Consider the following 12,396-nt stretch of genomic DNA (forward strand, 5'->3'; position numbering starts at 1 on the left):
GTGAGAGGAGCTAACTTCATATAAAATGCTGCTTCAGAGGTTTTTCACCCTGAACATGAATACAACTCTCTTAAAAAACAACAACAATGAATACATATTGTTGTCATATTTAAAACCTTTCATATAGTAAACATTGTGCTAAATATTGTCAATCAGATGGTTCATTATGTTAAAGTTATAATACACAGTTCTGTGCAAAAGTCAGGACATATGTACACAAATGTAACATTAATTATTAATTATTATTATTAATTGAGGCTCCATTTAGGTTAAAGGGAGTCAGGTTCCTGCTATTGCTCATTGATATAGAAGCTGTTTTCTTTCTGTTTTTTAATATAGCATACACATTTCCTGTATTTTCTGGTTGTATTCTAATGAAGACACTGATAAATAATAATTATATATGTTCATTATAGCATTAATAACACAACTAATCTAATGGTGCCTAAGACTTGTCAGAGAGGATTGGAAAATCTGACATTTCCACATCATTTTTTTTCAGCTGACACACCTGAAAGTCCCTCATCACTTTGCTTATAGTCTGCAGATATATAGTTATATAAATGTTGTGTACATAGTTCCGTATTTTCTGTTTGTATGATGGTGGTGGCCTAAGACTTTTGCACAGTACTGTACATTATTATTTATAGGTTATCGTGCAGCGGTGCTACGGGTCTGGCCCACTTGAGATCAGATTGGACTGTATGTGTTTATGTGTCAGATTATTAATCACACAGAGACGCAGATGAAATAAAATAAGTCTTACTGGTTAACAAGCCTCCCCACCACAACCAGTCCTTCAGGTAGCCATGACCTCCATCACCTGCAAACACACACAGTCACATTAATTCATCTTCTGGTAAAGACATCATTCAGCTCTGATGAGAGAAAACACTTTGATATATAAACATTATAAAACAGTTAAATGATTGTCTCAGGACTTAACTTTTAACTTTTGTCTATAAAGTGTAAGAAAATTAGACAATGAATCACTAACTTCTTTAATAAATCAATAAAATTATCTGGTTGCAGCTTCTCGAATATGAATATTTTCTGTTTTTTTAGTTTTCTGTGACAGTAAAGTGAATATCTTTCCATCTTTTCAGCTTTTTCTGACATTTTATGGACCAAATCTGTTGTTTTCATGAAGAGTCTCCTCGTGGTTACTCCATTAAATAAAAATACAGACAGACTCCCAATCCTACGACAGAGAGAGAGATACTACTACACACTAAGAGGGAAAATAAATCAATACAATTTTGGAAATTACGAAAATAAAATTGTAATGTTACGACTTTATTCTCCTAATATCACAACTTTAATCTCATAATATTACGACTTTATTCTCGTAATGTTACTACTTTATTCTCGTAATGTTACGACTTTATTCTCGTAATGTTACGACTTTTTTCTCGTAATGTTATGACTTTTTTATCGTTATGTTACGACTTTATTTTCGTAATGCTACGACTTTTTTCTCGTAATGTTATGACTTTTTTATCGCAATGTTATGACTTTTTTATCGTTATGTTACGACTTTATTCTCGTAATTTTACGACTTTATTCTCGTAATATTATGACTTTTTTATCGTTATGTTTCGACTTTATTCTCGTAATTTCGCAAAAAAAATAAATCTCTTAGTCTGGCCCTAATACTCTTTCGTACATTCCACACCCCTCTAAAAAGAAATTAAAAAATCAAAGTTTCTGCGGCTGTGTTTACCTGCTCTGGTGTTTCCACTGACGGCCAATCGGAGGAGAGCTTTCTTCTTAAGAATGACGCTGCCGCCAATCAGGAAGGCGGAGAGCAGCGCCAGAGTCAGACCGAGCCACTGGTGGTAGGTGAGAGTCTGAAGAGCTGCAGAGAAACACATGGAAGTCAGCCAGTGTGTGTGTGTGTGTGTGTGTGTGTGTGTGTGTGTGTGTGTGTGTGTGTGTGTGTGTGTGTGTGTGTGTGTGTGTGTGTGTGTGTTTATCAGGGTGTGTTCAATAACTTTTTATCAGATCAAGAAAAAAAAAACACCTCAAGAATTTAAAGTAGAAGTTTTCATGATACTGAGATAAGGAACCAATCAGACTGTGTAAATAAAGTTTGTGGTTCAGTTATGAAACTCTAAGTTTACATTTGATAGGTCAAAAGTCTCATTTGAATGCGGCTACAGTAATGAGTTATGTAATATTGATCTTTTTAACATTTTATTACTATTTATTGACTCAGCAGAAGCTCTTCAACCAGTTATTTGCATTATTGACTGGTCTGCATATTACTTTAATTGGTCAATAAAATGTAAGTAAATAGTGAAAATTCAGGTTTACTATTAAAAATAACAAGTATATTATCATTTAACATCAATATCACTCTGTACATAGTGTTACTGTTGTTTTACTAGTATTGTTTTTATTCTTTTAATTCTTTCTATTGATGTTTATTCTGTTTTTCTTAACTACACTTAACCTCGTCTGTTTTGACTGTTCCTTCTTTCCTCCCTTCCTTCTGTCCTTCCTCCCTCCCTCCTTCTCTCTTTCTTTCCTCACCCCTACCTTCTTCCCTTCCTCTTTTCCTTTCTTCCTCCCTCCTTCCTTCCTTCTTTTCTTCCTTTTTTCCTTCCCTCCTTCCTCCCTTTCCTTCCTCCCTTCCTTATGTCCTTCCTCCCTCCCTCCTTCTCTCTTTCTTTCCTCCCCCTACCTTCCTCCCTTCTTTCTTCCCTTCCTTCCTCCCTCCCTCCTTCCTTCTTTCCTTCCTTCCTTCCTTTCCTTCCTCCCTTCCGTCTGTCCTTCCTCCCTCCCTCCTTCTCTTTCTTTCCTCCCCCTACCTTCCTCCCTTCCTTCTTTCCTCTGTCCTTCTTTCCTTCCTTCCTCCATTCCTGTTTTCCTTCTCCCTCCCTTCCTCCCTCCCTCCTACCTTCCTTCCTTATTTCCTCTGTCCTTCCTCCCTTCCTTCCCTCCTTCCCTTACTTCTTTTCTTCCTCCCTCCCTCTTTTCTTTCCTTCTTCCTCCTTTCCTTCCTCCCTTCCTTCCCTTACTTCTTTCCTTCCTCCCTCCCTCTTTTCCTTCCTTCTTCCTCCTTTCCTTCCTTGACTCGAGGACAACAGGAGGGTTAAAAAAAATTCTGAATAATTGACCCATATGTGACCCAAATATATTAAATCTACCTTTATATAAAACAAAGCAGATCCCACAGTCCTGTTTGACTCTGATGCTTGAAAAATAAAACTGTTTTTCTCACAAAAATATTAAATTAAGTTGATAAAAAATGATAAAAATGATTAAAATGACAGCTGCTCCGTCTCCCTCATTAAAACATCCAGAATCTATGAATATAAAAGCTGCAACAATTAATCAATTAATCAAATAATCAATAGTCACTTTTTGATGAGTCATGCTGAGTCATTTCCAGCTTATTTAATGTGAATATTTTACTGATCTGTGACAGTAAACTGATGATCTTACTAACAACACATTTGAGGATGTTAGCTTTAGTAACTGTGAGTATCTGACACTCCAAAAAAAACCAAAATATTCAGTTTACTGTCAAAAAATACATTTAAAAAAGGCAGAAAGTCCTTAAAAGTGACATCAGGGAACAGACTCACTGTCAGATCTCCTCCAGTCAGATTTTAAGACAATTTCACACAAAAAAAGTTCAATTATGTTGTTTAAAAGTTAAACTTCTATCATTTATATTCACTCATCACTGAGGAAGTAACAGCTTCAGTAACTTTAACCTCATTTGAAATTCAATCTCGCTGCATTGTTTGTTTATTGAGGAAGTCGGATTTTATTTCCATCCGTGTCAAAAACAAAAACATCATAATAATAATAATAAAAGGTTTTTCTCTGTTTACATGGAACTGGATCCAGATAAATGACACAATGAAAAGTGATTTAAAAATCTGACAGACTGGTTTAGTGCAGATCAGATATTTTCTTTATTCTCTTATTTAATTGTGTTCATTTGGTTTTTTTTTTACCCTTTTCATGCTGATAATAGAAACGTTAATAGAAGATCTTTGAAGATGTCATCTTGAGCTTTAGGAAACTGTTTTTCTGACATTTTATAGACCAAAAGTTCATCAATTAATAGAGAGAACACAGTCAGATTAGTTAATTAACAATTAAAACATGGTGACTTGCAACCCTGTTATCATTATCATATATTTTAGATTTTTATAATATTTATCTTTAAATATAAAAACTATGTTGTTGTTGTTTTAAAGTCTTTCAGAGTTAATTCCTTATAAACACAAAGAGATTTAAATCATTAAACAAGGATGTTTACACACTACACACACAAAGAGTTTAAACCTTAAACAAACACACCTCCCGCCTCACACAGGTATGTAACAGTGTGTGTGTGTGTGTGTGTGTGTGTGTGTGTGTGTGTGTGTGTGTGTGTGTGTGTGTGTGTGTGTGTGTGTGTGTGTGTGTAGGTTTACCTGTCACCTGAGTGCCATTGCTCAGGTGTGTGAAGGATGTGTGGACGAGTGTTTGATCTCCGGTAACGACACACACAGCAGCCTGAGAGCCGCACCACAACCTGACCTCCGACCCTGCAGAGACACACACACACACACACACACACACACACACACACACACACACACACACACACACACACACACACACACACACACACACACACACACACACACACACACACACACACACACACACACACATGAATCCTCAAACATGACACAGGCCAAATCCTTGTTGTTTTTAACCCTTATATGCTTTCATTCAGGTTGCTTCATTTGATTCATTTTTACATTTAACCCTCCTGTCGTCCTCGAGTCAAGGAAGGAAGGGAGGAATGAAGGAAGGATGGAAGAAAGGAAGAAAGAAGCAAAAGAGGGAGGAAGGAAGGAAGGGAGGAAAGGGGAAGGAAACGAGGGAGTGAGGAAGGAAGGAAAGGAAGAAGGAAGAAGGAAGGAAAGGAGAGAGGAAGGAAGGAAGGAAGAAAGGAGGGAGGAAAGAAAGAGAGAAGGAGGGAGGGAGGGAGAAAGGAAGGAAGGAAGCTAGGGGAGGAAAGAAAGAGAGAAGGAGGGAGGGAGGGAGAAAGGAAGGAAGGAAGCTAGGGGAGGAAAGAAAGAGAGAAGGAGGGAGGGAGGAAAGAAGGAAGAGATGAAGGAAAGGAAGGAAAAAAGGAAAGAAGGAGGGAGGGAGGAAGGAAAGAAAGAGAGAAGGAGGGAGGGAAGAAGGAGGGAGGTAGGAAAGAGAGAGGAAGGAAAGAAAGAGAGAAGGAGGGAGGGAAGAAGGAACAGTCAAAACAGACAGGGTCAATTTGACCCGGGAGGACGACACAAAGGTTAAAAGCTATAAAATAAAATATACTTCATTGTCCTGCTTAGGGAAATTTATCTTGGACCATAAATACCTTCACAGCCACAATGACAACAAACAAAACATCACCATCCCAACAATGACATAACAGTATTGCACATATCCCATAATATTACACATACATACACCAATGGAAGAAACACATGCTTAAAGATCATCATATTAAAACACTATAAAAGTTATTGCGCAATCTTCGTCCTCAGGCAGCATTGTTTAAGAGTTTGATGGAGGTTGGAACAAATGAGTGAGTTTACAGTTAGTGTCTCTATATCGTCTGCTGGAGGGTAGCAGCTCATATTATGGGATGGATCAGTCACTATCCTCTGGGCTTGTTTAAGAACAGTTTGTTCATAAATAGACTGCAAGGTCTGATAGTCACTTAACCTAACCCTTCCTATCAGCTTCATCACCGTAAAACACACAACACACATTTATTTTAGCCGGACTTTTCCTAATGTGACCCACAGTTTACAAACATGGAAGTAAAATGCATCTTTTTTTAACCCTCCTGTTGTTCTCGAGTCAAGGAAGGAAGGGAGGAAGGGAGGGAGGGAGGAAGGAAGGACAGGAAGGAGGGAGGGAGGGAGGAAAGGATGGAGGGAAGGACAGACGGAGGAAAGAAGGAAGGAAGGACAGACGGAGGAAAGAAGGAAGGTAGGTAGGGAGGAAAGAGGGAGGGAGGGAGAAAGGAAAAGAGGAATGAAGGAAAGGGACAGAGGAAAGTAGGAAGGGAGGAAGGACAGAATGGAGAAAAGGGGATGGATGAATGAAAGAAGGAAGGAAATAGAGAGGACGGAAAGAAAGAGAAGGAGTTAGGGAGGAAGGACAGACGGAAAGAAGGAACAGTCAAAACAGACGGGGTCAATTTGACCCGGGAGGACGACAGGACATCTGACCTGTTTATTGACAAAAGTTCATTAATTTAATGTATTGATCATATTCTATAAAATGTTCCTGGATCATAAAATACTGATTAATCAAACGTTTATTAATGACTGACGGGTGAATTTATGAATGTGAATCAGTGTAAAGACTAATTATGAGTCAGTATATGAACATTATGCAAAGGGTTAAACTGGTGGGAGGACTAAAGGTCTCTGTGCTTTCTGTCAGAGAGTAGGATCAACTTATGACAGCAGAATAAACTAATATATGATCACAGATTGGAGAGTTCTATAAAAACACAGACTACCATTATAGTTGAAGAGTTATTGATGAGCAGCTGCATAAAGGACCAGTAGAAGATAAATAAGGAGTTTTTAACTGGAAATCATGTAAAGATATTCCAGTAGAGACACACAATATTAATATTTAAACCTGGAAATGTACAGAATGTGTCTCCTTTAACAGAAGAGAGAAAGGTACAGACTCTTCCAATGAGTTCAATGACTCTTGTGAGTGTTTGCAGAGTGTTTTCTGTTCCCTCTGAACCCATCCAAACATGTGTGTCATACTGGTTTAACCACTTGTTCTGTTCAGAGTAACATGAGGAGAGGTGAGCTGGCATCAGCAGGCAGAGAGGTTCAATATTTACACTGTCAACAATGAAGCCTCAGCACACACACACACACACACACACACACACACACACACACACACACACACACACACACACACACACACACACACACACACACACACACACACACACACACACACACACACACACACACACACACACACACACACACACACACACACACACACACACACACTCGGGTCATGATAACAGTCACTTAGCAGCAGTTTGGGGAACTCAAAAATAATGTTTCTACTTCAGGAGAAACTAATGATTATCTTCATTATTGATTCATCTGATTAGTTTCAGAAGTGATCAACTAATCATTTTGTCTATAAAATGTTCTTAGAGCTCATTGTGACGTTTTTATCTCATCAATAGTCCAAAATCTAAAGATATTTAGTTTGAAAAAGTGACCAATATGATTATTCAGTTATTAAACCAGCTGTAGTTTCTACTTCAGTTGTAGTTCACACTTTAATATCAAGGGTTGACATTAGATGACACCATAAAACCTTTAAACTGTCTTTAATGTAGGACGTGCTGTATGCAACAACTCCTCAGGTTCATTTCAGCTGATTAATCTGATTAGTTTCCTGTAAAGAAGTATAAAATATGTTACTGATTAAAGGAGTCAGCTGGACATGCACCCATATGAGATTTATCTGCATTTAATGGATTTAAAATCAAGCTTTTCATTCATTTATGTTTCTATTATTACCAACAATTGGCAACAAAATTAAATATTTAATCACAGGTCACTACACAAAATTAAGGTTAAGGACTGATAATGTAGCCGATTGGTCGGTTAAGGACTGATAATGTAGCTGATTGGTCGGTTAAGGACTGATAATGTAGCTGATTGGTCGGTTAAGGACTGATAATGTAGCTGATTGGTCGGTTAAGGACTGATGGCGCTCAGAGTCTGTAGAAGTTTTGAATGAAGTCGACATGTTATGGAGAACCAGGAGGATCTTTGTGTTTTACAGCCAAATGTAGATCATGGTTACCTTAATAACTCTGATCCACATTCACACAAGTTCGAATGCTGTAAAGTGGCATGAAGTGGCGTAAAGCAGCGCTATGTGGAGTGACATGAAGTGGCGCCACAAATACTTACAGAAAGGTATTTCACTACAAAGAACCCGGATCTAATGGAACTATACATATTGTCTTTATACCACTTATACCGAAAACATCATGAAAATTGGCAGAAACAATGTTTTACCTTATAAAAAGTTACATTTTGGGGGCAACAGCTCCATAGACTCATTCATTCTGGACTACCTCAAGAGCGACCGCTACCCAAACTTTCTGGCACTACGTTAGAGCTGGGCAACATATTGATATTATATTGATATCGTAATATGAGACAAGCTATCATCTTAGATTTTGGACATCGTAATATCGCGATATGGTTTTAAAGCTGAATTACAGTTAAATATATAATGTTCTGAACTTACCAGACTGCTGTTCTGTTATTTACCTTTTACTCACTTTGTCATTATATCACATTACTGATGATTATTTATCAACAATCTCATCGACAGTCATCTCTATAATATCGTTGCTATATCAATATCGAGGTATTTGGTCTAAAATATCGTAATATTTGATTTTTGTCCGTATCATCCAGCTCTCCGTTATGTAACTAATATATTTACACACTCAGTATTCAGACATTCAGATAAAGTGGCGGATGGTAAATGTTCCATATAGTAAACAGGAAGTGGCTGCCATCGTTTTGAAGGCTGTGTCCATGACTCTTTTTTTTTCTTTTTTTTTTTTTATACAGTCTGCGGTTTGTAATACTGACTGATTGAGTCCTACATGGAAATTCACTCAGAGGAATTTGCATCTAAGCATTAGACTATCACTCTAAAAATCACAACCTGTCTTCCTTGTTTAAAAACCTCTCGGTACCTCATGTACAGTATGCAGAGGAGCAATTTCACTCAGTACATTTACTAGAACTTGAGTATTATTCCCATTTTATGCTATTTTATATTTCTACTTCACTACATTTATAGTTATTCTTCAGATTATATGATGCAATACTACTACTCATCTACCCAAATATCTACAAATGGCTCCACATTGATGAAATACACCATTAAAATGCTTTTACATGCATTTGTTAGTGATAAAATATTAAAAATAGCCTATAATATTAAATACAGCCTGCATAATGAGCACTTTGGATACTTTAAATAAACTTTCCTGATAATATTGCCTCATAATATTCAGTACAGTACCTTTACTTAACATTTAAATAAACTTGTAATGCAGTACTTTTACACTACATTAACCTATTTCTACTTAACCCTTAAACATGCAACGTGCACCAGGAGATACATACATAGCCTATATATACAAGTGTTTCTACCTTAATAGGGGCAACATATCCTGGTGGAGATACAACTCATAAAATCCAAAATATACAAATGTTTACTGAGGTGCAAATGAGATAATTAGTAACATCAAAGTAAATAAAAATAATAATTTGACGTCATTTTTAAGTGTTTAAGGGTTAAAGACTGAATCCTTCCACCTCTGCATGTACAGTATGATGAGGAAACATTAGATAAAGGTTCATTTTCCCAATTAATAACAGGTTAATTGTTTTAGTATTATAATTAAAAGACAACGTGTTCTTACCGTTCATGCACGTCTCATTATTCAGGTGGACTTCTCTCATACTGGCTCTTTGTTGTGGCTACAGAAACTCAGCACCGACCGGAGAGCAAGGAGTCAAACTACAAACCTCCAAAAAACCTACAAACCAAACATCAGGATCTCTGCGACCACAGATAACTGCGCTGCTAACCAGAAGAGCAGCTGTGATGAACACTTCTATCTGCTGCTGATAGAAAGACACGATAACACACCGACTGAAACCCAGCAGAGAGGTGGAGGTAAACAAAAGACACCTGACCCCGCCCAGCTGGGACGAGCCGTGCACACAACAGGTGCATCACGTTCCCCGCCCCCACCGGGACACACAGGTGCGATACAGCTGGAGACAAACTCAGATAGGATTATGAAAATAAACTGTGAAACAATATCTGCACCTGTGATGGAAATGAACTCAGTACATTTACTCCTGCTGTAGTAATGTGTAAGCCTTACATCTCAGAGGGATGTTGTACTTTATACATCTCAGAGGAAATGTTGTACTTTCTACTCCACTACATTTATTTAACAGCTTTAGTTACTTTTCAGATGCAGAATTGACACAATGGATAATATAACAAGCTTTTAACCCTCCTGTTGTCCTCGAGTCAAGGAAGGAAGGAAGGAAGAAGGAAGGAAGGGAGGAAAGGAGGAAGAAAGAAGGAAAGGAGGGAGGAAGGAGGGAGGGAGGGAGAAAGGAAAAGCGGAAGGGAGGAAGGAAGGAAAGAAGGACAGAGGAAATAAGGAAGGGAGGAAGGAAAGGAGGGAAGAAGGAAGGAAGGAGGGAGAAAGGAAAAGAGGAAGGAAGGAAGGAAAGAAAGACAGAGCAAAGAAGGAAGGAAGGAAGGAAGGAAAGGAGGGAAGAAGGAAGGAAGGAGGGAGAAAGGAAAAGAGGAAGGAAGGAAGGAAAGAAAGACAGAGCAAAGAAGGAAGGAAGGAAGGAAAGGAGGGAAGAAGGAAGGAAGGAAGGAGAAAGGAAAAGCGGAAGGGAGGAAGGAAGGAAAGAAGGACAGAGGAAAGAAGGAAGGGAGGAAGGAAAGGAGGGAGAAAGGAAAAGAGGAAGGAAGGAAGGAAAGAAAGACAGAGCAAAGAAGGAAGGAAGGAAGGGAGGGGGGAAGGAAGGAAAGAAGGAGAGAAGAAAGGGGGTGTAGGAAGGAAAGAAGGAAGGGAGGAAAGAGAGAAAAAGGAAAGAAAGAGAGAAGGAGGGAGGAAGGAGGAAACAAGGAACAGTCAAAACAGACGGGGTCAATTTGACCCTGGAGGACGCCACATTGTTAAAGATGAAACCAGACAGCAGTGTGTAGTCGGCTCACATCTCAGATGTCTATGAGTTGTTAACAGCTCCACCAAATACTGATTTTTCCCTCTAAACTTCTCACATGCTTTCATTTCAATAAATGTTCAAATGATCCAATATTTCATCAAAAGTCAAAGATTAGAGAAAAAGTCCAAAAACTGAAAACACATTTGTGAATCAGAACTTAGTTTGTTCTTCTTTCCCATGAATCATCTCACCACCCCTCACATTTACCTGCTGAAGATTCTCAATGAGATTACTGCCCCCTGGTGGCGGAGGGGAGTATTACACTGCAGCGTTTATGAATCCTCTCCAGAGGAGTCAGATGAACTAATGAAACAAATATTAACCTAAAAACAAATTTTAAAAAAAGTAATCTTATGGATTTTATGATATTGACACAGAAACAAGTCAAATAAACTAAATTAAATAAAAACATAATTATCACTAGGCTATCATTTTGAACATATGGGCATTTTCTGTCATTATTTCTTCACACCTTTTTTTTTTAACATTTAGTTGTGATGAAATAAGTTTTGATTTAAAAAAACAAGGAAAAAATATATTAGCACATAAACAAGATAACATTTATTATTTTAGGTGTAAAATATTTTATGGATTAATGTTTTATAAACTCTATCTCTAAAATTGTATAAAAAAAACAAAAAAGTATAAACACAGTTATGTGAATATGATATGTAGAATATTTTAGTTTAGTCTTTACTAATGTCATACTGTGTTTCTTTTGCTTCTCCATTTAGTCATTGGTTATGATTAAATGAACATAAGGGGGGGGGGGGGGATATCTATATCTATCTATATAAACATTTTGTTTTTATTTAATTATTCTGTGATCTATATATTTTTTTTTACATTATTTTAAAGAGCAGGTTGGACTTGACTTGGTTGGCTGATATAAAATGCTGGAAATTTAATTTGATTAAGTTTATTTTTGAAAATCCACAGTTATAAGATATGAAACTGCATTTTTTGAGCTTCACAGTTAATATAATGTATTTATTCTGACTGGAGCTGAGAACATTTAAACTTTTTTCACTTCTAGCAGCTCAAATGAGAGAATTTGCTGCTTTTCTTTGTCTTATATAACAGTTCACTTAAAATGTGGCTGTTTTAGACGATTGGTCTCTTTGGACCCTTTACTTTTTGTCTGACATTTAATTAACAAAATGATGAACCTTGAACATAATCAGCAAATGAATCAATATTGAAAACAATCATTGGTTGCAACTCTAAACGTTTGACAGTAAAGTAATTAAAACGTCTCCAAACCAAGAAACACACGTCTGATAGTTTCTCCATTCAAAACTTTATTTTCTAGGAAAAATAATTTCATTCCTTTTCTCAGCGCTTCATTTGTCAGAAGTTGGTTTCCAGAGAGCACCGCTGCTCTCCTGAGGATATTGAAGGTGAAGATGGAGGTGGAGGAAGAGGAGGTGAAGATGGAGGTAAAGGAGGAGGTGGAGGTGAAGGAGGAGGAGGAGGTGGAGGTGATGGGGTTCAGGCTACGTTAGCCAAGGGGCTAATTCATGCAAAGCCAAGCAGT

The 12,396-nt window shown here is 37.5% G+C and overlaps 1 protein-coding gene across 1 annotated transcript in view; it reads right to left on the reverse strand.

Annotated features, from left to right (window-relative positions):
* nipal4 (NIPA like domain containing 4) overlaps positions 1 to 9,861 on the reverse strand; it is a 25,606-nt gene extending 15,745 nt beyond the window's left edge. Inside the window, 4 exon segments of the mRNA XM_062433585.1 lie at positions 767 to 823; positions 1,724 to 1,858; positions 4,437 to 4,550; positions 9,521 to 9,861. Of these exon segments, the coding sequence (XP_062289569.1) occupies positions 767 to 823; positions 1,724 to 1,858; positions 4,437 to 4,550; positions 9,521 to 9,560 (346 nt within the window). The 5' untranslated portion in view covers positions 9,561 to 9,861.
* Between the last annotated feature and the right edge of the window lie 2,535 nt (positions 9,862 to 12,396).

The sequence above is a fragment of the Scomber scombrus genome, chromosome 14 (assembly GCF_963691925.1).
Source record: "Scomber scombrus chromosome 14, fScoSco1.1, whole genome shotgun sequence".
NCBI classification, from domain to species: Eukaryota; Metazoa; Chordata; class Actinopteri; order Scombriformes; family Scombridae; genus Scomber; species Scomber scombrus.